At 35.8% G+C, this 25,355-nt stretch overlaps 1 protein-coding gene and 3 non-coding genes across 9 annotated transcripts; 3 read left to right on the forward strand and 1 right to left on the reverse strand.

The window, feature by feature from the left end:
- The first annotated feature begins 11,193 nt into the window (after positions 1-11,193).
- Positions 11,194-11,265, forward strand: Trnag-ucc (transfer RNA glycine (anticodon UCC)). Its single transcript has one exon. It is a non-coding gene; the product is annotated as a tRNA-Gly (tRNA).
- Positions 11,266-11,531: 266 nt separating this feature from the next.
- Trnag-ucc (transfer RNA glycine (anticodon UCC)) lies at positions 11,532-11,603 on the forward strand. Its single transcript has one exon. It is a non-coding gene; the product is annotated as a tRNA-Gly (tRNA).
- Positions 11,604-11,752: 149 nt separating this feature from the next.
- Trnae-cuc (transfer RNA glutamic acid (anticodon CUC)) lies at positions 11,753-11,824 on the reverse strand. The gene has a single exon. It is a non-coding gene; the product is annotated as a tRNA-Glu (tRNA).
- A 419-nt stretch (positions 11,825-12,243) lies between these two features.
- Positions 12,244-24,693, forward strand: LOC139772777 (uncharacterized). 6 transcript variants are annotated; one of them, XM_071706698.1, is made up of 15 exons: positions 12,244-13,039; positions 13,841-14,004; positions 15,144-15,397; positions 15,607-15,790; positions 16,423-16,560; positions 16,650-16,961; positions 17,059-17,294; positions 17,368-17,497; positions 17,582-18,676; positions 18,825-18,874; positions 18,957-19,440; positions 19,531-19,601; positions 19,700-20,027; positions 20,756-21,169; positions 21,245-24,693. In XM_071706698.1, the coding sequence occupies exons 3-15, from the start codon at positions 15,210-15,212 to the stop codon at positions 21,812-21,814; spliced, it is 4,200 nt and encodes a 1,399-aa protein (XP_071562799.1). In that variant the 5' UTR covers positions 12,244-13,039; positions 13,841-14,004; positions 15,144-15,209; the 3' UTR covers positions 21,815-24,693. The 6 variants fall into 6 exon arrangements, with proteins under 6 accessions (XP_071562799.1, XP_071562798.1, XP_071562800.1 ...); XM_071706697.1 differs by lacking the exon at positions 13,841-14,004; XM_071706699.1 differs by lacking the exon at positions 13,841-14,004 and having other exon boundaries at positions 16,432-16,560.
- Positions 24,694-25,355: the final 662 nt, after the last annotated feature.

Genomic DNA, 25,355 nt, shown 5'->3' on the forward strand with positions numbered 1-25,355 from the left:
ATATCGCACGAAGTTATCAGTTATCGAAGCTTACGCAACATTTCAACCCGCAGCGGCAAATCACGGGACCGGACATCGGCGCCGCCGGCGATTTTGAAAACGCACGCGGAAAGAGCGTAATTTTTAGTGTCGGCAATCAGAGCGGAGGCGCGGAGGAGATCGTCGTACTCTGTAATTCTTTGTACAAACACCCGGCGGCCGCGATCGGCGGCCGGCGCCTGCACTCAGGCGTCCCCCGCTGCACACGTGCGTATGTGCACGCGATATGCAAATCCGCAGATAATGCGCATCGCAGGTGATCGCGGGCGGTGCGCGTAATACGCGCGTAACCCGCGCATTTTTCTAATGAGATCCTTTTATAATTAAAGGATAAGGCCAGAGTGAACGGCGTGGATATCTTAACGCTCTTTTATCAGCGCAATTTCTATCAGCGTAATTCGGCGGGGCCATTAATTGACCCCCTGTCCCTGTCATTAGTTCATTATTAACGATGACAGCGTCGCGATATCTACTGACGCTCCGAGACTCCGCGATTATATTATCGCGATTGTTTCGTTCGCGGACTTTCCCTAATTCGCTTTCGCACCGCGCTCCTTTCTTTCGACGCTTTCGATTTCTTCGGGAGATAAATAGAGTGATTAATCGCAATTATCTTATCATTTATCTGCGCCCGCAGGTAGTTTTCTGTTCCTTTGTGTCGTTCTCGCGTGAGATTTGTGTGTATATCACGAAATATAAATTGAAACCGGACTACTGATTGTGAGCAGTACAATCTAATTTATCTGTAATTGAAATCGAGCAATTTGTAATAAACGAAGTCGAGAGGCGCCAAGAAGTTTCAAGGTAGCAATAAAGATAACGTAATGTTTAATTATACTTTAATATCCATCCTTCAAGTAATATCTGTCAGTTTTTAAGCGACAGCTTGTTCGATAATCTTTTTACATTCTCCGATTGCAGAAAAAAATGACGTGGTGCACTTGAGAATATATATCGTAATAAAAATCATTTCTTTCTAATTGTAAGATTATGTGCTATATTTTTATACACAGACATATATGTGTATATACAGTGTCCTATTTTAATTTACCTCCCCCTAAAAAAACTTGATGTAGAAAAAATGCTTCGGACAAAGTTGTTTGGTTTGAAGGGGGACATAAATCCGATATGAATCATGCCGCAGATGTCGTCGTTTTGAAGAAGAGATCTCGAGATCTACGACTTTTATCTTAAGGAGAAAATCAAGCTTTATTCCAGAAATCAGTCACTTTTAAAATTTTTTGAAAACGATATCTACGAATCATGCCGTAGATGTCGTCGTTTTTAAGAAGAGATCTCGGGATCTACGACTTTTATCTTAAGGAGAAAAGCAAGCTTTATTCTAGAAATCAGTCACCTTTAAAATTTTTTGAAAACGATATCTACGACATGGCTCACATCAGAATAATGTGTCCCCCTTCAAACCAAACAACTTGTGCTTGAAGTATTTTTTCTACGATCAAAGATAAACAAGTTTCTGGGAGGTAAATTAAAATGACATCCTATATATATAACTTTCTATTTTCTTTCAACGAATTATTATTCAAGGGAATGCCAGATACGAGTACGATTAGAAAATTGAAATTCAAGTTTGTTCACTAAATTGGAAAATAAAAATGTTTAAGAGAGATTTCCAAAAATGCTAATTAAAATTTTCGCAGAAGCTTTTAGATTTAATGCAAAAAAATTAAAATTATCGCATATCGTAGTTGAACTATAATTAAAAATAATTATACAATATAAAACTAATCATAATTTAAGGTATTATTATGTGTCACTAACAAACTGACCAGATATTACGTGATCAATATATAAATTTTTTATTAGCAACTTAATTGAATGATAATCGAGTTAATCCACTCGATAACTAATTTCGCTAATAATTAATCCAACCCGATCTACTCTCGCTTATTTCATTCGCCGTAAATCGCGTCGAGAGATTCTTATATATCAAAATAGATATACTTTGTATCACGACTCACCGTTCTTCCGCGACGATCAGAAACTGGAAGAGGTTCACTCTCCTCGATCGCCATTAATTCGGCTCGACACGGCGTCTCCCAGGTCTCCCTCCGTCCTCCGTAGACATCTTGGAGTGCGTTACTCGTTACTCCATTACACTTGTTACTCCGCCATTACAGTCGTTACTTATCAAACACTTTTCATTTTTCACCACACACCTGTCTCACCTTACGCTTTCAATATTGCTCTTTTCATCACACGCACCTTTCGACACGCATTTCTACGACTTTACACGCACACGGACACAACACTTGCGGCGCGACGCGATTCCCGAAACGCCGCGGCACCCCGCGGCACCCGGCCACCCGGCCCGTTTCGCGAGAACGCGGATTACCGTCCGCGACGATTCCCATGGCGTCAGAAGGATCTCGGGTCGATCCTCGGGTCCGTTCTCGTCCGTTCTCGAACCTTCCATCGGCGAACTACTCTGTCGATCCGCGATTAAAACCAAATATAGGACACGGCCGCGACGGCCGCGACTATTCCCGACACTACGCGGGCCGCGGGAACGACTTCCGATCTACTGTCTACCAACCGTTCAATAGCAAAATCGATTACACTTGCACCGCCCTGCACCGGTGCACGCCAAGTACACGAAGTCGCGTAATTACGAAGATCTAACTCAAAGGTATCTTGATCAATGGAGCTCCGAATCGATCGGCCTTGAGATACCGTCACGTTTCTCGGCGGAATAAACGACGAAGTCTGCCAGATTCGGGATGAGAATCACGACGTTTTTCCTCTACCACTTACGCACGCAAAGGCGCTCGGTCTATGCGTGTGACGCAGTTGTCACACGAATAGACCGAGAGTCTTTGCGTGTGTAAGTGGAGGGGAGAAAAACGCCGTGACTCTCGTCCCGAATGACGGAGTTCCGATCGCTTACCTTACATTACGCTTTTCCGCGCGGTGTTTTATTATGTATTCTAATGGTAACCATAACTGCGAAAGAATGTCGCGAGCCACAGCCACATGTGACTGTTGCGGCTGCGGTTGCTGCGGTTGCTGCTTCTGCTGCGGCTGCTGCTTCTGCTGCGGTTGCTGATTCTGCTGCGGCTGCTGCTGCTGCTGCAACTGCATTTGTTGCAGCCTTTTTTCATTTTCCTTTTCTTGTAGTTGCTGCTTCTGCTGCTGCTGCTGCTCCTGTTGCTGCTGCGGCTGCTGCTGCTGCAACTGCATTTGTTGCAGCCTTTTTTCATTTTCCTTTTCTTGTAGTTTTTTCTTTCTGCTTTCGATATTTTCGATTTTACTCTTTAGATAAAAGAGACCTCAGTGGCATTATAGTTGATTGCACCCGCCGTGACTCTCGTCCCGAATGACGGAGTTCCGATCGCTTACCTTACATTACGCTTTTCCGCGCGGTGTTTTATTATGTATTCTAATGGTAACCATAACTGCGAAAGAATGTCGCGAGCCACAGCCACATGTGACTGTTGCGGCTGCGGTTGCTGCGGTTGCTGCTTCTGCTACTGCTGCAACTGCATTTGTTGCAGCCTTTTTTCATTTTCCTTTTTTTGTAGTTGCTGCGGCTGCTGCTTCTGCTGCGGCTGCTGCTGCTGCAACTGCATTTGTTGCAGCCTTTTTTCATTTTCCTTTTCTTATAATTTTTTCCTTCTGGTTTCGATATTTTCGATTTTACTCTTAGGTAAAAGAGACCTCAGTGGCATTATAGTTGATTGCAACTGCTTTGTTCAAATACGTCTTACACTCTTTTTTTCAACGGTTGCGTTTCGACGCTTCGACGCGTAATGGTCGTTCTACATGTCGCAATTGTAAGAATCGTAAGAAATTGACCAATCACACTCTGTTATTATTCTGCTTGCGATCGAAGATTAATAGACTGTGATTGGTCAATTTCTCACGATTGCGACTAATGTAGAACGACCATAAAGTAATGGAAATGCTGGAAAGATCAAAGATCTTATAATCAACATGTCGAAAGGATCGTTTTGGAAGCGTCTTTCAGATAATTTCACGCGTATCGCCCGGATATTACATGAAAATCCCCAATTTTCGATGGGCTATGCTACGAAATGACTGAAAATATGACACGTCCGTTTACTCGAGTTTTTTATTTTCGACAACGCTGCTTTCCTACAACATCAAATTCCCAACAACATACATATGTATGCACATGAATGCTCAATTGACCTGGCGACTAGAAGAGAGACTAATAGTTTCTCCAAACAAATCCAAGTACTTATTTTGTTACTCACGAAACGTAAATCAATTGACGACAAACCAAAGAGATAAGAGTTCAATATTATCTCGGCCAAAAAAAAGAAGGTTAAAAAACGTGAAACCGATGACCGATCGCCCGGAAGGAGCACGCTCCGTATGTCAGGGGCCCTGGTAGTGAGCACGCCCTGCATGGGCGCCGGCAGAATTATTTATAGAGGGGTGCACCCCGTGCACCCAAAAGAGGATGCACTGAAAGAACAATTTCTCCCCAGTTCATAATCATATTTTTGTTAACATCGACTGTGCTATTTATTGAATTCTAATGAAGAATCATTAATAATTGAAAAATTCCAATTTTTATATTGCAGATCTGTTAAAGAATCTCAGTTTTACAATTTTAAATAGTTACAAGGTTACTATTAATAGTTTACAAGTATTTATATATAATATAATTATTAATAGTTAACAAGTATTTATTAAATGAATGTCGATGACTTCTTCTAATAAATAATTTGTTAACGCATGCACTATTTATAATCCAAATGAATACGATTTTTAAGATCACAGATATTTCATAAGCATATCAAATTTAGCTTTCCTATGAAAGACGTTAAATTAAAAGAAAATTTAACTTAACGTCTTTCGCGCGCCAACCGACATAAGTTACAAAAGTAAGGCTGCGTTCGGAAACCACACTTGATGTGACTCCGTGTGTCTTTTGTGACAAAAATTACTGCCTACGCGTCGCGGAGTACCCTAGGCGTGCGCGCTCGCGCTCAATTGTATCGTTAAAACAATTGAAACTCTGAACTTGTCTAAACTTGCAAAAACGCGCCTACGTGCGTGGAAGTCCAGTACACCTCGCGTATATGGCTGCTGATCGTAGGTGAATATTAGGCATTAATTACCTAAAAATTGACATATTTCCGTCAATAATCAAGATTTTGGAAAAATTCAAACGCCATTTTCGTCGTGAAAAGAGAAACAAATTTTCTCTAGTTCATTTTTTTATAGGATGTATAGTTTGATCGCTAGGGCAATTTAAACAAATGAATTGTTAATAACTTTTTATTGCATCGACTTACGAAAAAACTATTCACAGATTCTTGTTCTACGACCCAAAAAACATAAAAAAAACATTAACTTAAGCCATCAACCTCGATAAAAATGCTCAATCGACCTGGCGAATGGACTAAATAAGTAAATTTCGATGCAAATATCTTGCGAATGCTCGAGTATTGCATCGTGCCACTTTACCATTAATTAGTGGGGGGTTAACCCTACAACATATTAAAAATTTATTTAAATCGGTGAGGGCACTACCTGGTCCTCCCCTTGTAAGCATAAAATAAAAATATTTCTTAAACATAGTTTTTGAAAATTTGTAGAAAATAGACAGTTTCGGTTAACTTTGTGTCTTTTATCACAGTCAGAGATATATTGTCCTTTGTAGGGATATTTCGATGTGCGGAGGAATTACGAAACACAGGCATAGATCTTCCGCGCGCGCGAGCGTGGTTGTTCGCGATAATAAATCCGCGGCAAATTAATCAAGCAAGTAACCGGAGCGTGGCTAATGCGGGCCGAGCGCCAAATGCTGTTTCTAACATAATCGAATTTGCGTTGTGCCTCGCGCTGAGAGAATTTCGGATGTATATCTCTCCGCATCCGTGTCGGTGCAAATAACTGACCGCGCTAATCACGCATCGTTCTCGTATTCTAATATCGCTCGGAATTTCCGCCATCGGAAATCACGTATCGGGGCAAATAAGCACGAAGATAACTTTGCCTAATTGCATTCGTCCGATATCTAATCTAACTTTTCAGCTTCGCGCAACCCCGTTGTATTCAGAGCTTCGTGTGTGTTCAACATCGTCATTTACTAAGCGCGTCTATATCATTTCGGGGAAAAACACTTCCGTTCGAGACGATAAGAGCTTTATCGTTGGATTTATTTAACGCTATTCTCGCAAGTGTCAATTTATCAAGGCAAGCTTTAATCACTCTACCTTGTAAACAATGTAAACCGTGTGAGAACTCGTAAGTACGTATACCCGATCGTGCACAATACGTCTGAGTTTATTGCGTCTAAAGTTTTTTAATTTTGGCAGATAAAGGCAGTTTGGCAGGCAGCTTTGGGGGTCGTCTCGTTTCGAGCCGGATAATGCTGCTTAATTGGCGAGCCCATCATTTCGGACTGGTAATGCTGCCTAATTGGTGAGCGGAAAACAATGCGCCGCGTGCGTTTATTATCCACCGGTATGCATTCGGCGGTTATATTGCATATGAAAAATCCCGTATCTGTACGACTGGATGTCGATTAAATTGCCGCAGACTGAATGGCGCGATAATTGATATCGACTTTACGGCGAATTATCATCTATATATAAATTTATCCGTCGTCTGAAATTATCAGTATTAAACTTTACGAGGTGTGTGCAGATGGGATTTTACTTACAATAGACGAACAGGTTATTTAAACAGCATTACTCGACAAAACAATGTATAAAGATAATTAAATAAAAAAGCGATAAATATCTTCGTTTGTCGTTTGACAAATATAAAATGTAGTCATTTCATGTCTGCGTTAAAAATTTGTTTATTTATCGGTAGGAACTTGTAGCATCCCGATAATATGAAACCGATATTTGGAGTTTACGTGTTAGATAATGCAGATACGATAAGCGACTATTTCTGTCTAACAAGTATAACACGAATGAGTGTACGTGCTTACAATAAGTAGATGTATAAAATCGATAGTACTCAAATCGTTTCGCGGAATGAAGTTACCCAATTACTGTTTGTTAATAACTGTTTCACGTTTGATTCGTGATTTGTTCTCAATGTTTTTTTAATGAATCTTATATTGTATTCTATTACATGCTTTTGCTTGAAAATGTATTTATATAAAATGTTAACAATTGTCATAAAAGATTCGACAAAACTGGTGTAGCCTGTAAACATTAGATTCGCGCCTCATAATTGCACTTAAAATAAAACAAGTATAATTATACATATTGGAGAGATAAAAAGAAGAAACAGAAAGTGCAAGAAGTTTAATTACAAAGAATAAAACTTTTTATTATATCGTCCGAAGAGAAAGAATACCAGTAGCTAATTATAGCGATTACGTCACTCACAATCAGGAATGTTGGGCGGAGGATTGGGATGAGAGGGGGAATTGCGGGAGAAATGCTATAGGAGATAGAACAGGGGAAGGCCTTGTCGTCGATGTAAAGGTGATGGTGATAGAGGATGCTGCGAGGGGGGCCCGGTTCGACGAATGAGAGCGTTGGAAAATATATCTTCTTTTAAGCTGCTTTGCAATGAAGGGGGGGAGGAAAGAAATGCACGAGATCGGATCATGGGCATATCCAGTGTTACATCATATCATATTCGATTAAAGTATTAGGACGAGAAGTTAGGAGAAGAATGAATTTCGATATATTTTCGTTACCACATTCCGTACAAAATATACACATCTTTTGTGAAAGGTGTAATGACAGAGGAGACTTTCAACGAATGGTTACACGATTACAAGGAATACATCAAGAATTTGCCTGTTGACGTAAAGAGATACTTCTACATCACGTACACTGGCCGACAATAATATGTTTAAGAAATATGTGTTTGTTCCGCCAATAATAAATAACAAAAGGTGCGTATATTTAATCGACTATAATTGGCCAAAATTTTCAAAATTACACGACGTTTCGACCCAAGCTTCGGGTCCTTCTCAAGTAATCTAACAACAAACAATTATAAAAATCGCAGCGTCAATACAGCAGGTAAAAATATGTACGGAATTTAAATCGTGAGTAACACTTAAAAATACCTGATGAGGAAAAAGTGCCATTATCAAACAATTCTCAGTCAACTGTTCGTGAAATTTTGATAGAAAAGTCACAGAGTGCTAAAAAATATATTCGTCAGTAAGTTGTCAAAAAAGTAAAAAGGAACACGAACAAAGAAAAAACTTAGTTACACAGAGAAAGTTTTCCAAAGGCACCGGTTCGTATCATGCTCGCTGAGTTAACGAAGTATCGTCAGAACGGCACAGCAATTACATGTTTATGCGATGGACGTCGGAAACGAACTGAACATATCGCGTCATGTAGTTGAGAACAGATCGAAAGGTGACAGAGCGGGTAACCACAATACAAATTATAAACAAGAGATGACGTTGTCATAAATAGGGTTTAAGTTATCCGTATCTTTCTGTAAATTAATGGTATCAGAATATTTCTTGATTAGAAACATTTCAGCGATTTCTCTTTTTTTAGTATTTTTTTCTTTATGAAGTATCTCAACTTCAGACCATTTAAATTCGTGGCCGAGAGAAACGCGGTGCTTGCTGACCACGGAATGCTGATGATCAATCTTTTTAATATCATTGAAATGTTCCGTGACGCGCGTTTTCAAGTATCGCTTCGTTTGACCAATATAGGAAGCACAACAATCGTTACAGTTGATTCTATAAACTACCTCAGTAGACTGGTTTTTATCGAGACGATCCTTGCCCTTTTTTATGATAGTATCTAATTTTTTGGGGACAGTATAAACTGTAGTAATACCAACATTATTGAGTGTGCGACTTATAGTCCCGCCAAGATCTTTAACATATGGTAGTACCACGCAACGTCGAGGATCAAATTGAACCGGCGAGCTAGCAATATCTGGTTTGTGTCGCAGCTGCTTAATTCTATTGTTGATGTGCTTATTAATGAGATCCATTGGGAAGGAGTTATTCACCAAAATTTTTTTGACTAAATTGATGTTTGAATCATGGTAGCGAGCATCAGACAATAGAACAGCATGATCGACTAAGCTCGTAATTGTATTCACTTTATATTTCAATGGATGGCTAGAGAAATAATTCGTGTAACGGCCGGAGAACGTTGGTTTTCTATACCAATTCGAGGTCAATCTATTTCCATCGCGGATGACTATCGTGTCGAGAAACGGGAGGCCATCGTTGTTTTCTAGTTCATATGTGAAATTTAATCGCGGGTGGTAACTATTGAACACATCGAGTATGTCATTTAGTCTTGACATCGGAATTATAGCAAAACTATCGTCTACATACCTACAATAAAAAGGAAGGTCAAAGTCAAGAGCACCAAGGCAATGGGTCTCCAAATCCTCCATTACAATGTCAGCCGCCTTGGGAGAGAATGGAGACCCCATTGGACTGCCAAAAACTTGCTCATAATACTGTCCATTGAAACAAAAGCTGGTAGAGGTCAGTACCCATTCCACGGCGTGAAGAAATTGAGGTAGGGAGAATTTTGTGTGAGGTGAAATGAGATGCCAACGTTTTTCAATGCCTTGAAGAACTAGTTCTTTTGGGATGTTCGTAAAAAGTGAAGTGACATCAAAGGAAGCTAGGACATGATCAGCATTTATAGTTATATCCCTAATGGTTTGCACGAACGACCAGCTGTCCTTAATGTAAGATTTAGGCTTCGGTAACAGCTCGTCCAAAATCGAGTGTAAGTAACAATAATATGTTTTCTGAGATAAGGCCCAGATAGCAAGATGACGTCGAAAGACGTCTTAATAACGTTAGAGACGTCATTAAGAGACGGAATTAATACGTCATTGACGTCACTCTGCTACCTGGAAAGAGAACATAGAAGCCTAAACATGCTATTGATATACTTCTATTAAAGTCACTAGAACTTTTATGTTCCCCCCTTATCTTAGAAAATGAATCGTTGACGGCCAGTGTACAATCTCGCTATGCGTTTATGGGCCACTATTTCCAACGTCTGTTAACTTCTAACCGACTATTCTATCGAAATAGCCAACCCCATTATTGGCTATTCTGAAAAATTAACGGTTTGTTAGAAGTTAACAGACATTGGAAATAGTGGCTCATAAACGCATAAAGGCAAGCGTCGAAAGCGCAAGCTGCAATCGGTCGAAAGACGTTTCCCGTCATTTTGTTCGGAAACTGCGTCACAAGTCAGCATCGTTGTAGTGCGACCTTGAACACGTTTGCACACGTTGCGACACGGGATGTGGCATCTTTAAAACGACGCACTTCTTCCCTCCTCTCCGAATGCGCCAAGCTGCAATTGGTCGAAAGACGTTTCCCGCCATTTTGTTCGGAAACTGCGTCACAGGTCAGCATTGTTGAAGTGCGACCTTGAACACGTTTGTACACGTTTGCACACGTTACGACACGGGATGTGGCATGTTTAAAACGACGCACTTCTTCCCTCCTCTCCGAATGCGCCAAGCTGCAATTGGTCGAAAGACGTTTCTCGCCATTTTGTTCGGAAACTGCGTCACAGGTCAGCATCGTTGAAGTGCGACCTTGAACACGTTTGCACACGTTACGAACGGGATGTGGCATCTTTAAAACGACGCACTTCTTCCCTCCTCTTCTCTATCCCTCCATTCCCTCCTAATTCCTCGTCTAAATATTTTACGATATGATAACATACCGGATATGCACGACTAAATCTCATTTCTACCCTCCAATGTTATTAATAGACTTATAACCATATCTTATTGTTAGACTACGTTTACACGTTACCATTAATGAGGTTTAATAACATCACTCGTTATATATGACTACTGACATAAAATGTCGCTTAAATCCGGTTTTATATAACATCAGTTGTTATTACTTTGCAGTCATTGGCAAAGGCAATGCAAAATTATAAATCTGTAGTTTTAGAGAAACGTCCAAACGCTAAGCGAGTTGTTATGATTACATTACCAACTTAAAATAAAATTATAAAAAGTATATTTGCTGTATTTTTCTTTGACAAGATCAAGATTTCAAGATTTCTTTGGAGATAAAATAACATCTCTTCGTGTAAATAATGCGTTTTAGGACGTTAACACTACACCTGTTACTAAACCTGTTTAACGATAACGTGTAAATTGAATGCCTTTCTTCGACAACGTGTACACTCATGTAGAGCTGCATTTCCAACTGCGATGGTGGTGTAATGGTTAGCATAGTTGCCTTCCAAGCAGTTGATCCGGGTTCGATTCCCGGCCATCGCAGGGGTTTCTTTTTTTATTTTTATTTTACATAAATTTATATTCAGAGCACTAAAAGGATATAACGTATTGACTGCCATTGCACTGCCGTATATTGACAATCGCGTTAAAATTTTATTCGCCGTCATGCAACAATGGTCACCGTTCTCTTTTTCGAGTAGTTAATTTTCATTCTTGATATCGTGGCAGATATTTTTTTTCTTACTTCAATTTATTTCTTTGCTATATTGAAGCAAGTAACTCAATACCGAATGCACTCACTCACATCTGCGATGGTGGTGTAATGGTCAGCATAGTTGCCTTCCAAGCAGTTGATCCGGGTTCGATTCCCGGCCATCGCAGGATATATTTTTGTCAGTCGCGTTAATTTTTTTATTGCTTTATAATTTTTATATTACAATTTACGAAAGCGTCAAATTATTTGGCGTTCAAAAACTTATTAAAATTAATACATATATAAAAATATATAAAAATAAAGACAAAAAATAAATTCCGATACCGGGAATCGAACCCGAGCCTCCTGGGTGAGAGCCAGGTATCCTAGCCACTAGACCATATCGGAGTATGCCTTCGGACTTCCCAATATGACATATTCTGTAGTTTAAATACTGTGATAAAATATTTATTAGGTCTATTAGGAAATTGATATAGCGTTATTCAGGATAAAGTTATTAGTAAAACAATATTAAAAGTGTTCTAATACACAATGCTCATGTTTAATTTTACAGCATGTCACATGCAGCATATTTGTTTTAATTATTTAAATTATTTAAAAGTCCATTCTAAGCTCGTCTTAAAAAAATTATCATATTTGGAAATATGATATATTTGAGCAACTATTTTTCTGCTATCTTTGCTACTCTAATTTTCCTTATTTTTGTGCAGAGATTCGATCAACTCGTTCAATTCTGTAACAGGGCTCATATAGTAGCAGGGTGCAGCACTGCCTTTCTCCTACCACCGTCCCGCGCCCGCGCCCATCAGCCGCCATGTTACCATGACTGGCCGATTGTATTATAGTGGTTCGCAGCTTCTCGAGGATACGTGGATACGTCGCGGTTTACGAGTGCGAGGCGCGTGAATGTAACCCAATGTAACCTTGCAAATCAGACGGGCAAGATCGTCCTGCGAATACGTTTTTATCGCCTGTCCCTTGGAAACTTTCTAACAGCAATGTCGCAGTCATTATGCGCCTTTGTGTCGCGTCGTTCCCTCCGGAAACGATAGAAACGGCGGCGGGACAGTGGTCACGCGCATCGCGCACCGTGCGATTCGTGCTGGCCAATGGTCTCGCGGGATCTGACAATAGCGTCGAACAATATCGGCAACGTCGCTTCTAACTCCAGCACGGGCTGCACGGGCAGCACGCGAAGCGAAGCGACTGACGGCTGACGGCGTGACGGCACTGACGCGAGTGTCGCGAGTACGCCGAGCCGAGTACCTGTTTCGTTTCCCTGTTTCTCAGTCGCTCGTCAGCCGTGCAGTGTGCAGGTTGTGGTCGTCGTCACGGCAGAAGATTACTCAGATTCTTCGAACAAAGAGCGTTTCTCCTACAAAAGATCAGTCATTATATATCCGAACGATTAGCGTGTGAAGCGTACACCTCGACGGGGGATACGAAAACGGAGCGGTAGCGTCTGTTTGCGGAGGAAAGGATGGTCAGGAAGAAAGAGGTGGACACAGATCTGGCTCTCTAAAGAGGATGACGAGGACCATCGGCCAAGAACATTAAAATGGCGATTCTGGAAGGCAACACGTGAGGAAAAGAAGGAAAAAGGTAAGATGAGAGGAGAGTAGTGTTGCGTCGCGATATCCAACGAAAATATACGAAAATAATTCTAAAGCAAAAGAGAAGAAAAAGAGCGTATATATTTATTTTGAGAATATGACGCACATGCGTGGAAAATTCGGAAAAGAATTTTTTTTCTCATCGATCGTGATCGAGTCGAAAATCCATCGTGTGTCCTTCAATCGTCGATCGAATCGCTGAGAGATATTCGAGAGCATTGACTCGCTTCCGTCGCGTCCGCGATAACTACAATATTATTCAAGATAGTCGCGACTTCGAGGAATTTTTCGAGTTTCTTTGCCAGTTATTTTTGTTGCTGCTATTTCCAGTTTTCTCATCGCCGTTTCTACCTTCCGATTTACAGAATATACATCGGAAATCATGATATAAACGAAAAGAAAGTGAGAAGTGGACAATTAATAACATATTTATATTTTAAGCTTTAATTTACGCTCTCGCAATACATCGTTGAATTCGTCTCAACGACGGTAACTAATACATAAATAAAAAACTGTAACATTCGATTTAAAATTAACAATTTAAAGTAATTTAAGTTTCTCGAGAAAATTTCTAAATAAAATATCCAAGAATCATCTTTTTTAATAGAGGTTGTGTGACGCAAAATACGTAGAAGCTTAACAAAAATATAAATGTGTTGTTAATTGTTAGTTTGTTAATTTTCCATTTCTCTAAAAAACGAAGAAGCTAAACGGTAACATTTTTCGATTTATTCTTAAACTTGTTCTTCGATTAATCTTCTTTCCGATCATCTCTTTTCCGGTTATACAGCCTCGAGATGCACGTTAATATAGAAAAAAAGATATAAAGATAAAAATTTTATCAGTGCCATGCCTGAAATGAGGTCAAAGATCGTATCATATACGCATGATTCATGAATATTCTGTTCTGTCAAAAACCTTCACGACTGATGAGACAGTAATGCGTATTTTCTTGTAAGTTAAGATAAAATGGGGGCTTTCCAGCGAGCGACACAAGTCGACACAAGTGTCGTTTTGTCTTTGTTACTTATTGCCAAAAAAGAAAGATAGGGTGCATTCCGTTTTACGCATGATGCGCATAATGCATCATTTATCCTTGTTTAATTAACATTTGGTGAACAACAAGGATAAATTATGCATTATGCGAATTATGTGTGAAACGGAATGCACCCATACTCCATATTAGAACGACGTTTGTGTCGACTTGTGTCGCTTCCTGGAAGCTCCCAATAACTGGTGTACTACATCTTTTGTTTGTGACGCAAATGCTTGCCTATTGAACTGTGTAAATAATTTTGATTATAATCCTTCCATTTAAGATGTTATTTAAATAATGTACACGCATATTTCTTTCAAACATCTTTTGTTGTAATTGGATGTTAGTAATGTTCTTCTGATTTTTATTTTATTTTATTTTTGTAAAGGAATTATATATTTGTAAAAATCGAAATTAATATTTATATCTGATTTTGAGATGTACAATTCAATTGTTTTATTAAATTGTATATTTTTTACGAATAGTTTTTATAAATATTTGTTTATATCTCGATGAAGAAACGCGCTCGGTTCCCAACGAATATTCGCTCACATAAAAGAATTGCATCTAATGTGTGTAGGCAGCATTTGCATATACGATCATAAACATGTTAGAAGAATTAACTGTCAATTTATGTTATTTATCTGTATAATAGAAATAAAAATTTGTATGAGATTTTTCTTTTTTTTATGGAATGAAGAGATCGTAGTGTTGAAGATGCAGAAAAAAAGGAATAAAGGGGATAATATGATGGAGTGACGCAAAAATTTATATGAAAATATCACAATATCGATTTTATTGTCAAATGTTATATATTGTTGTTATTATTGCTAAAACAAATCTTATATAATTTTGTAATATTGAAAAGTAGTAAATTAATTAGCAAAATATATATGTAATGTATTATTTTATTCTTAGTTTAGTGATGTTGACTTTTTTTAGTTCTGAAAGATTAAATTACATTATCGCAATTACAAATAACATTATTGCAGTTTATTCTTAAGTATTGAAATTATCTGATGCTTATTAAAATAATAGAGATAATTATTTATTTCAGAACTGCACTGAAATTTGTAGTAACTTCCAATCACGGGATTTTGCATTGTGAATTTTGATTATAAAAATGGAGAAATCACATAGAGACATCCTCACTCGTTTGAGGGAGAACATAATTGATGATCTAGATATAGATAATGACATCATACAGCCTTTAAGAAATGAATATATCTTACGACAAGAGGATATAAAACAAATTTATTCTGGAGCCACTAAAGAAGCGAGAGCAGGCTGGTTGTTAGATATACTACCAAGGTATGTATATTTATGTATATATTTGTTGTTATATTCGCACATATATTATGCAAAATTTCACTTTTTTTTATTTTAATGTTATCGCACTTACTAATAATAATAGCAATTATATCTCACTAGTTATCATTTTTATAATTTGCATTCTTAGTTAACGATGCAGCTTACATGGTAAACTGATTTCATTAAGTGTTTGTGTTAACATTTTTAAGATGTGGTCCACGTGCTTTTGATGTCTTTCATCAATCCTTAAAACATCACTACGAATGGCTTAGCGATGAAATAGATAAATTGTTAGGCAATTATGAGATAGAAACCAATGGAGAGATAGATTATTATGCTGGACCTCCTAACATTCCACCCCTTTCTCCATTGACAGTTACCCGAGAAGAAAAGGTATAATTATCTATATTGTAATATATATACATATATACAACGATGTTAAGATGTATGAGTCATTCTGACTTTATCTCTCGATCGTGGTCGTACCGTCAATGATAAGATAAAATTATGAACTATAAAGTATTGATTATCTGACATTTCATTTACTTCTGTAATGCATATTGCAATATATAAGCATCGTGTATTGCTATATAAATTTGATATAATCTTTCATAATATTTTTTTAATAGACAATAAAATCAGCTTTTATTCTTAAAAATTTCCAATAACATATTTAATCCCGTGTACTTAGATATAATTCGTTGTAATAGGCTATTTAATTCTTATTTAATTTAACTGTTCCTCTTTATGCATACGTATGGAAACATATATCGCGTAAGTTTACATAGACTTTTTCAGTGTTTTTCATTATATGTTTCATTATACATTTTTGTACGTAATGCACTAGTGGCGGATTTTCCATTAGGTGCACTATAGACACGCACTTAGAGCCTCAATATTAGAAATCCTCAAATCATGTTTAAGCGATCTTAAAGTGTCAAAATTCGCCATTGTATTGCATCATAATAAATGATTCTGATATATAAAATGAAGACTGTTTATTATATAATGCATTGTGTTTGCAGGTTGAGCAGTTAAAGATAGCTTTACAGCAGTTAATTCCCACAGCATACATTGCGTTACATGGCATGAAAGGATTTGGAAAATCATGTCTAGTTGCCAGTGCTCTCAAGGATGCAAAATTAGTGAAAGATTTATTTTCCGTATGATATTTTTTTATTAATTATTTTAGACATATAGTATATGATATTAATATATTACATTTTGCATAAAACTATTTTTTTCGTTTTAGAATCAAGTCTACTGGATAAAATTCACATGTGATCGTTTAATCGATGAAGAAATATTAATTCAATTAAACTCACTCTATCATAACGTGAGAAATTTAGAAATCCAACCAGAATTATTTACTCCACTGGAGAAAGATTCTTTGATCCAATATTTGAAACATTATTTTAATAAACAAGAAAATTGCAACGCTTTATTGATCTTAGATGATGTTTATGATGAAAAGATTATTACCACTTTCGATTTCAAATGTAAAACTCTAGTTCTTACTGCCGACATTGATGTTCTACAAAAGAAAAGACCTAAGATAATAAAGGTGTGATATTTTTTATTATATTTGTATTTATTATATATTGAAATATATAAATGTATTTATTACATTATTATAATAAAAAATAATGTGTCACTTTCAGATGAACGACGGATTTACAGAAGCAGAGACATTAGGCTTATTTGCCAAAGTATTGGAAATGGATGTGAACGAATTGCCTATAGAAGCGAAAAAAATACATGAAGAATGTAAAGGAATGCCATTACTCATAGCTATGTTTGCTGCACAATTTGAAGAATTTAAACACCACATGAAAGAACATCCTGATAGATGGAGATATTACTTGAGATCATTAAGGAAAAAAGATGCATCAAACAAGTACGTATATATAATTTCTTAAGATAATGCATTGATTATTAAAATATTGCTGTTATTGTATCATGTGTTACAGAATAATGAGAGAATTTCTACAAAAACAAGAAACTATTTTTGATATATGTATTGAGCAATTAAAACCAGATTTGAAAAAACGTTACGAGAGCTTAGCTATTTTTTGCGAAGATGTTAACATAACTCCGAAGGTATATATTTTAAAATTTATTGTTAAATTGATGTATAATCTCTCATACATATCTTTGATTTTATATCAATTTAATGTGTTTTAGACTCTAGAAATTTTTTGGGAACAAGACATATTCCAAGTTGAAGAACTAATGTTGGATTTGTGCCATAAATCACTTGCAGCCAAAAAGTGGAATAATGATTTAAAAACTTATATTTATGGCGTGCATGATTTACTGCTATACCATCTCAGAAAGAAACAAACTCCTGACGAATTGACACAGATGCATAAGTCTATTATTGAAAAATACCGCACATATTGCAATAATGATTTTTCAAAATTGCCGGATGACAATTATATTTACTCGTATATTGGCTACCATTTGGAGCAAGCAAAATTGTTTGAAGAATTTCAGCCCCTTTACTTAAATTTTGATTTCATTCAAGCTAAATTAATACATGCGGGTTTGAATGATATACTGCTAGACCTGAGAAAGTATAGAAAATACATTACGTCATCCGACAAGCAAGAAGACTATGTAGAAAAGGTCTCTGATATAGAAAGATTTCTTCAAGAGCAAGCAAGTGTTATAGTAGAACATAAACGTAAAAAATGCTTAGATATCATTCAAATCGCGATGGATCATCCATATGAAGGGTACGTCGCTCAGACTGCAAAAAATCTAGCTATGACAAGACAAAATTACTTGTACTTATCTCACAAGAAAAGTCCCCAATATGCTAATATGTCGATGACTGAAGAAATATCAACGGGCATTTGCACATCATCTTTCACAGACGATCCTGAATTAATTTTAACGGGAAATACATCGGGTAAAATAATTCTGTGGAATTCTGAAAGCAAGCAAGAAAAAGTTTTTAACGGTCATAGAGAGGGCTATTCTATTAAAAAAGTTATTGTGTCGACGGCTGGTGATTGTTTCTTATCGTTAAGCAGTGCTGGTATAATAAAGTTATTCTCTCTGTCGAATGACAACGATGAAATATTTGATCAGCATTACACGCACATTGAGAGCCCACGACAAAAACAAAGTTCCTGGTCTGGCTTTTTTACAAACGCGAATGATCAGGATGATAGCTTAACAGAATTCTTGGTGGAAAATGAGATTATACTGGATATGGCATTTGGCCACGAGGACAAATACATCGCTGCATGCACTGACAAAGCAACGATTCAGGTATTTAATTTTAATTTTAATTTGTTATGATATTTTTATGAAACAAAGTGCTTTTTATTTATTACTATATTATTAGAAAATAAAAATTTTGATATAATGTATAATGTATTATTCAAATATGCATAATGTCTTTTTTTCTTTTTTTAAGATATGGGACCGACATGGAAAAGTAGTGTTTACTTTAAGAGATTCCAAATAGTAAGTACAATTATATGCATAGACAAATTGATACAGAGACAACGCGTGTACAAATAAGTAACATGGCATACGTTTTTTACAGTCAGTACATACCGAAAATAGCTTTTACGGCGCAGGCTTCCTTATTACATATAATGGATCAGCTAAAGGGTGCTTTTGTTCTGTATTCAAGCTACGGGAATGACTATACTACTTATCGATATCTTGCCTGTTATAATCTGCGGTTAAAATCTGCAGCTGAAGAAGTTATCTTCTTTCATCATATACCCAACCGTGACAATTCCTTGATGGTTGTCACCAAAAAAGAAGCTATGTACGTAAAATGGTGGTGGGGTGAGGATTGCGTGCATAGTTTTAACAAACAGCAGAGAGGGTTTGTCGATAATGATACAGTAACTTATGTAAGCGCAACTATTACATATGATGGTGAATACATAATACTTGCTGACTCTGCGGGTTTTATAAATGTATGGAATACCTATTCTGGATATCAACCGATCGCGACTTACAAAAGTCGCGTTATATCTTTGGATTCTTACTGGTTAAAAGACGAAGGCTATCATATTGTACGTATCAATCTTATACTAATTCCATTATATTTAATCAAATTCAAAATCTTTGAAATTAAAAAATTTTTTGTTATGTGGTAATTTTAGATATGTGGGAACGGGAATAGAGTGTTATACAAGTGGAAATTCCCGGTACAAGAATCAGATGAATTACCGAGGTAATTTAATATTGAAGATTATTTACAACTACTTTATATATTTATATTTTAAACTTTTAATTAAACCGTATGACAATCTTTCTCTGTTATCAAACTAGGAAGTGCTTATTTGACGCAGTTGTCGAAACTTGTGACAACATGGACATTGTAGTCAAAGAGAGCCCTTCGAAGAAAATTATAGTGTCACTTGGAGAAGATATAATACAGGAATCTGCATATATAGAAGGCAGAATATCAAGCCTGCAATTGTCTGCCGATGGAAAACAGGCACTGTATGTTACAGACAATTGCATTCAATTATTAAATATAATAACTGGAATAACTATGCTGGTCGCAACGTTAGAAAGGCCAATCCAGTTCGTGAAAATTATTAATCTGCGTTGCTGTAATACGGTATTATGCAAATTGGAGGAGCATGCATTGAAGGTGTGTATATTAAATTCTTTGTTTTATTTTTATTATTCCTTTTCTTTCTGCTATTATAAATACAGAATTTCATGTACATATATACCTTTTTTATTTTAATTGTTATTATAAGATGTAGAACACTATTTATTCCAATTATCATAGAATTTGCCTTTGGTTTCTTTATAGGAACAATATTGTTCCACGTAAATTTCTTATACGAGGTGACTCGAACAAGAAAGAATTTTGTACAGATTGTAACCTTTTGTTTCACAAATAACTGTTTTATCACTGAGCTAATTAACCAGCAAGCATCACGCTGCATCGTGCCGCGTTAACTTATAAACAATAGAAACTTCAATTTCTGAGAGTATCAAAGAGAATGCACTACAGATCTCTTGTATCACCAGAGAATACGTTACAGTTCTCTGTTTCTAATTTGTCATTAGTTTAGGTGTTTTAATAATTATTTAAATGTAAATTTATTTGCTCCCGAAATGAATTACAATTTACTTCTTTTATATTTACACCAAAACTTTTTAATGTATCTCATAACTTGAGAGATTCATGCGGGATGAGGGCTGGACTTAAACCAGGGATCCCTTAATTAAGAATCGACTGCCTTCACGCGGAGCTACGTGTCATCCCAGTTGGGATGAGACCTTTGCCGCCATAAACACCTCGAAAATCTATCTATCTAAATTTGTAAATACTAAATACTAAACAAATTCAAATGTTTTTATCAACAGGTATGGCGACATTGTGGACCGATATTTGGAATTGATACTAAAGCAGAACCTATTAATGACATTCACAAAATAAATGACAACTATGTTATAACAGTAACGAAGAAAGGCATAATATCGATATGGTATATTGATATACCTTGGCAATTAAAGAGCCAAATAGATTTGTCTTATCCGTCTTCATGTATTTCATTCAGCTGTTTAAGTTACAATCAAAATTACTTGGCGATTTTGAATGAATCGCGTCATTTAACGTTATTATGTATTATCCACGAATACATGACAGCACGGTTGATGTATGTACACATTAAAGAACAGCCCTGCTTTAAGCATACTTTCGCACAGAAGGTGACTTGTTGTGATATTTCAAAAAATGAACAATATGTCGCTGTTGGCTTTGAATCAGGACAAATTTCTGTAAGTCTGTTTTATGATCAATTACTTTGTGCATTATACAGTATGAGTTTAATATCGTTTGGTTTTTATTTTCAGATTATCGATATACAAAAGCCGACGGAGATTTATTGTCAATTATCTTTTCACACTAATCCCATTACACAATTGTATTGGGCGTCAGCTGCCATAAAGGTTCCGATTTTATTATCATTGACAAACGATGAATTAGTTTGGTGGAACGTTGATCAAGCAAAGAACAACATGAGAAGAAGCCAAATGAATATGAAAAGAAGTCGGATGGGCATCAGGCACAGTGCAAGCACTCCCTCATTCAATACGAATGCATTTTTGAATTCACAAATATCTAACAGCCGAAGCATAAATACTGGTGTATCTAATCTACAAGACGATGCGACATCGAGTGCAGCTGGTACGAGTACCATTGACGAGTACCATAGTACGAGGAGAATGGAATATTGGATGACCAAAATAGGCAGAGATCCTAAAATGCCAGAATTACTATCGATTGTCGAATTACCACCAAGCCGGGATGCTAAAGTATGTATCTCTCCAGATTTCACTAAATTTGTTATGGTTGACATGTACGGATCTGTTAATACATTTAAACTGATTGATCATAATCAGTCTATCTCAGATACAGATTGATTATAAAATTAATTTAAATTGCCATATTGCAATGCAATGTGGCAATTTAGCGTGATCATGTTGTTATAGAAAATTGAAAGAAAAAAATTATGTATTGATGCTGTACTGTTTGTCCATAACATAAAAATCTTCGTTTCCATCGACAGAAAATTTATAGGTTTGATGTAAAATGGTACGATGATACAATTACACGAATTCCATTAAAATACACGTATCAATGTGTCATTTTAATGAAGTGTATATATTAGGAGACATGTTTTATAGTTATTGCCACATGTGCTCAAACTAATGTTGATAAAAAGTATACATCTATTTATAGCAATGTCTTTTACTGCCACTTGCATTTAACAAGAGGTTAACTCCAATGCTTACGTAAAGCTGATTTTTAAATACATTTCTCTGACAATTTTTAAAGTAACATTTTTTACTACATATATATAGATGAACAATAGTATATAGCTACAATATATTATAAAAAATAGCAGGATCGTATACATATGTAATCTGTCGTACAAGATTGTATGAGCGATTATTCATATAATCTTGAATTTTTTATTGCCTCAAAGCTTCTCATCTCGTTTGAAAGATCATTAAGTATAGTCTTTCCACACATATGCTATTATTTAATATAAAGTTTATTATAAAGTAACACATGACTGTATGTAAAACCGTTACTGTTCCTCTACTGAAATCACTACTGAAGATACAGAAAAACCAGGCAATAATTAGGTCTGTTCTTTGCAGCTGAACTGGCTGCACTAGTTCAGAGTTTATCTTTTTTACACCACATTGGAAGGAAAAGGATGAACTCTGAACTAGTGCAGCCAGTTCAGCTGTAAAGAACAGACCAATTGATAACAATGTAGACTGGCTTGAAGCGCTCGTACATTCTTGTATCACAGACTGTATTTGTGCCATTCATAAATCCTATATAAATATTTTAAGCTGCCAAAAATGTACATACGTTACAGATACATTTCTATGCTCTTGTATAACTGAACATTTATAAGCTATAGCATTTTTAACTTTTCTACTGAACACGTTTATATCTCGGAAAATGTTAATCAAGTTTAATCAAATATTGTGATTACTAATACATTTTTCGAAATTGGAACGATTTTATACATATATTATTTACATATGTTCTTTTAATTATAATTATCGTTTGTGGGAGAAAATTATGTAAATATTTTATTGCTTATTTTAAGAGAAATTTTAATAATCCTTGCATATATCGAACAAGTAATAATTGTTTTAAGACGCATGATAACGTGCAATGATAATATATGATAATATTTAAATAAATTTCCCTCACAAAAAAAATTATAAAATGTCAAAAATTAAAAAAAAACTTATTCTATCTTTATATATCAGTTTGCCTTATTTTTACGTATATATAATCAAAATTACCGCGATTCTGTTAAAGCCTGTAACTACTTCAGATATATAATTTTAAAAGAACTAAACATAACGTTCATGTTAATTGTGAAAAATGTATTATAAATATGTATGGAAATATTTGAAGTCAATTGTGATCGTATGTACATAAGAATGTAATATGGCCAGGAATATTATTCGAATGAATAATCTTCATAAGTTTAGTACTTTTTGTATCAGATGGTTATGTATTAGATTTTTAGTAGTATGTAGTAGGAGTATATATTAGATTTTATATCGTTTTTTATACCAATGTTGTATTAAGAATGAAACAAAGACTGATGAGCATGACAGTTCATGAATTATACTGTATCCATCCAGTCAAATAGTTGCCATGTTTCGTATATGTATGTATACATACGATATCAACATGTCTAACAATATTACGTAAACCTATGTAATAATCTTTGATCGCACAGGACATTGTTGAATTATATATAATTCATGTGCCTTATGAACATGTGAAACATGTGTAGGATTGCATTGGGGCAAAGATATGTGTAAAAAAAGTCACAAAATTTGATATCTACTTTAAAGACGTACATGTAATATTAAACGACGTCTTTACATCAAAGCTCTATTGTGATCAAGACTTTGCTCCACTTATTCTACTTAATCGTATTTATTTTAATGCTCGGAACACAAGAGTCGAGAAAATGATTTACGCGAACACCAGATCGCGTCCCATAGTTATGTAAGAAATAGTACTCTCTGTTATCGCTAGGATCTTTTTTGTACAGATTCCGTTTTTTTATCACCTTTTTATGTATCCCAATTTTTCGACTCCTTCGACTCTCTGTTGGCATCGTGAAATGAAACATGGTTGATTCTGTTAATCTCGTCGAATTGTCACACTAACAGAGAGTTGAACTTTAGTTGATCTCATATATTTTTGTACTTCGTACATAAATATAGAAGATAGCAAGTAAGAATCCTACATGCATATACAGGGCTGTAATGTGCATTTATACATGTATATCTTTTTCTGTAAATTACAATCAGATCGTATCTAATTCGAACGTCCTACTACGTTATGATAACTATAATACATCAAATTACTTGAAAAGTTCGTTTTATTCATTTATGGATCTTGATTTATAACGAAAAAAATTAATAAATAAATTATGACACGACATATCGGCGGCAGGTTTCGCTTTTCTTATTCCGATAACAAATCTTATTAGATACGAATCTGTCCTCGATTTGATGAAAAGTATTGCGAGCCCACGCAAACGGTAAATTATTTAGAAACGATATAGTTAGAAAATTGGGTGGTGCAATGATGATGTGCATTCAATCATTTTATATTCTGATGCCGAGCTCAATTTTTGACTTGCGTTTTATTTGTACATTTATATTTACAATATTCGTATTTTGATGAGAAAGTTAAGTCTGTTAAGAAAATATGTAGATATAATAAAAATTGTGTACAAACACAACAATGTGCTTCTTATGTACGATTTATCCTTTTTTATCACGTCGATCTATACGATACATAATTTAGCAATAAGTTATCTCGATTATTATTTTCTTTTCACCAGATATGCAGATATAAATATTATGTTCGAAACTATATAATCATCTCTAAAAATGGCATTGCGGAACAAATACACTGTGTTTTATTAATAGAGAATTTAAATGTCGTAAGAGAGAAGTCGACTTGGCGAACATCCGAGTGTCCGATTTGGAACTCTCGGCCAATGTCAGCAGTCACACTTCCGCAAGGTCGCCTACCATACCAGTCTGATACATATCTATCGTCAGATTATACATATACAATCAGGTTTGATCACTTATAGAAAAAAAATAACGTCATTTATATTCTGCAGCAAGGTCTTCTGCATGCTTTTCTCAGTCTACATTTTTCTTATCATGTAAATAGCGTGATCTTATTTAATGTTTATCATCTGTGAGATTAGCATTACGAAATTCTATTCATTTACAATTATAAAACTTGGAAAATTTTATAATTCTTATAATTCAAATTTTTTTAAAATTTGACGAGCTTGTTCATATCGTTCATATGCATCTTCTTAAAGTTTCCAAAATTAAATTGAAAATATTCTTATAATTCCTTTAAAGCATAACTGCGTCTGCAAACTAC

This window comes from Temnothorax nylanderi, unplaced genomic scaffold (genome assembly GCF_030848795.1).
Source record: "Temnothorax nylanderi isolate EJ_2023f unplaced genomic scaffold, tnyl_v1.0 TNYL_tig0053_pilon, whole genome shotgun sequence".
NCBI classification, from domain to species: domain Eukaryota; kingdom Metazoa; phylum Arthropoda; class Insecta; order Hymenoptera; family Formicidae; genus Temnothorax; species Temnothorax nylanderi.

Bases quoted from the DNA above. Each gene is read 5' to 3' on its own strand.
- LOC139772777 (XM_071706698.1), top strand. From the start codon at position 15,210: ATGGAGAAATCACATAGAGACATCCTCACTCGTTTGAGGGAGAACATA. The intron at 17,498-17,581 runs GTATATATTTTA...AATGTGTTTTAG, and splicing joins ATGTTAACATAACTCCGAAG to ACTCTAGAAATTTTTTGGGA. The intron at 21,170-21,244 runs GTAAGTCTGTTT...TTTTATTTTCAG, and splicing joins TTGAATCAGGACAAATTTCT to ATTATCGATATACAAAAGCC.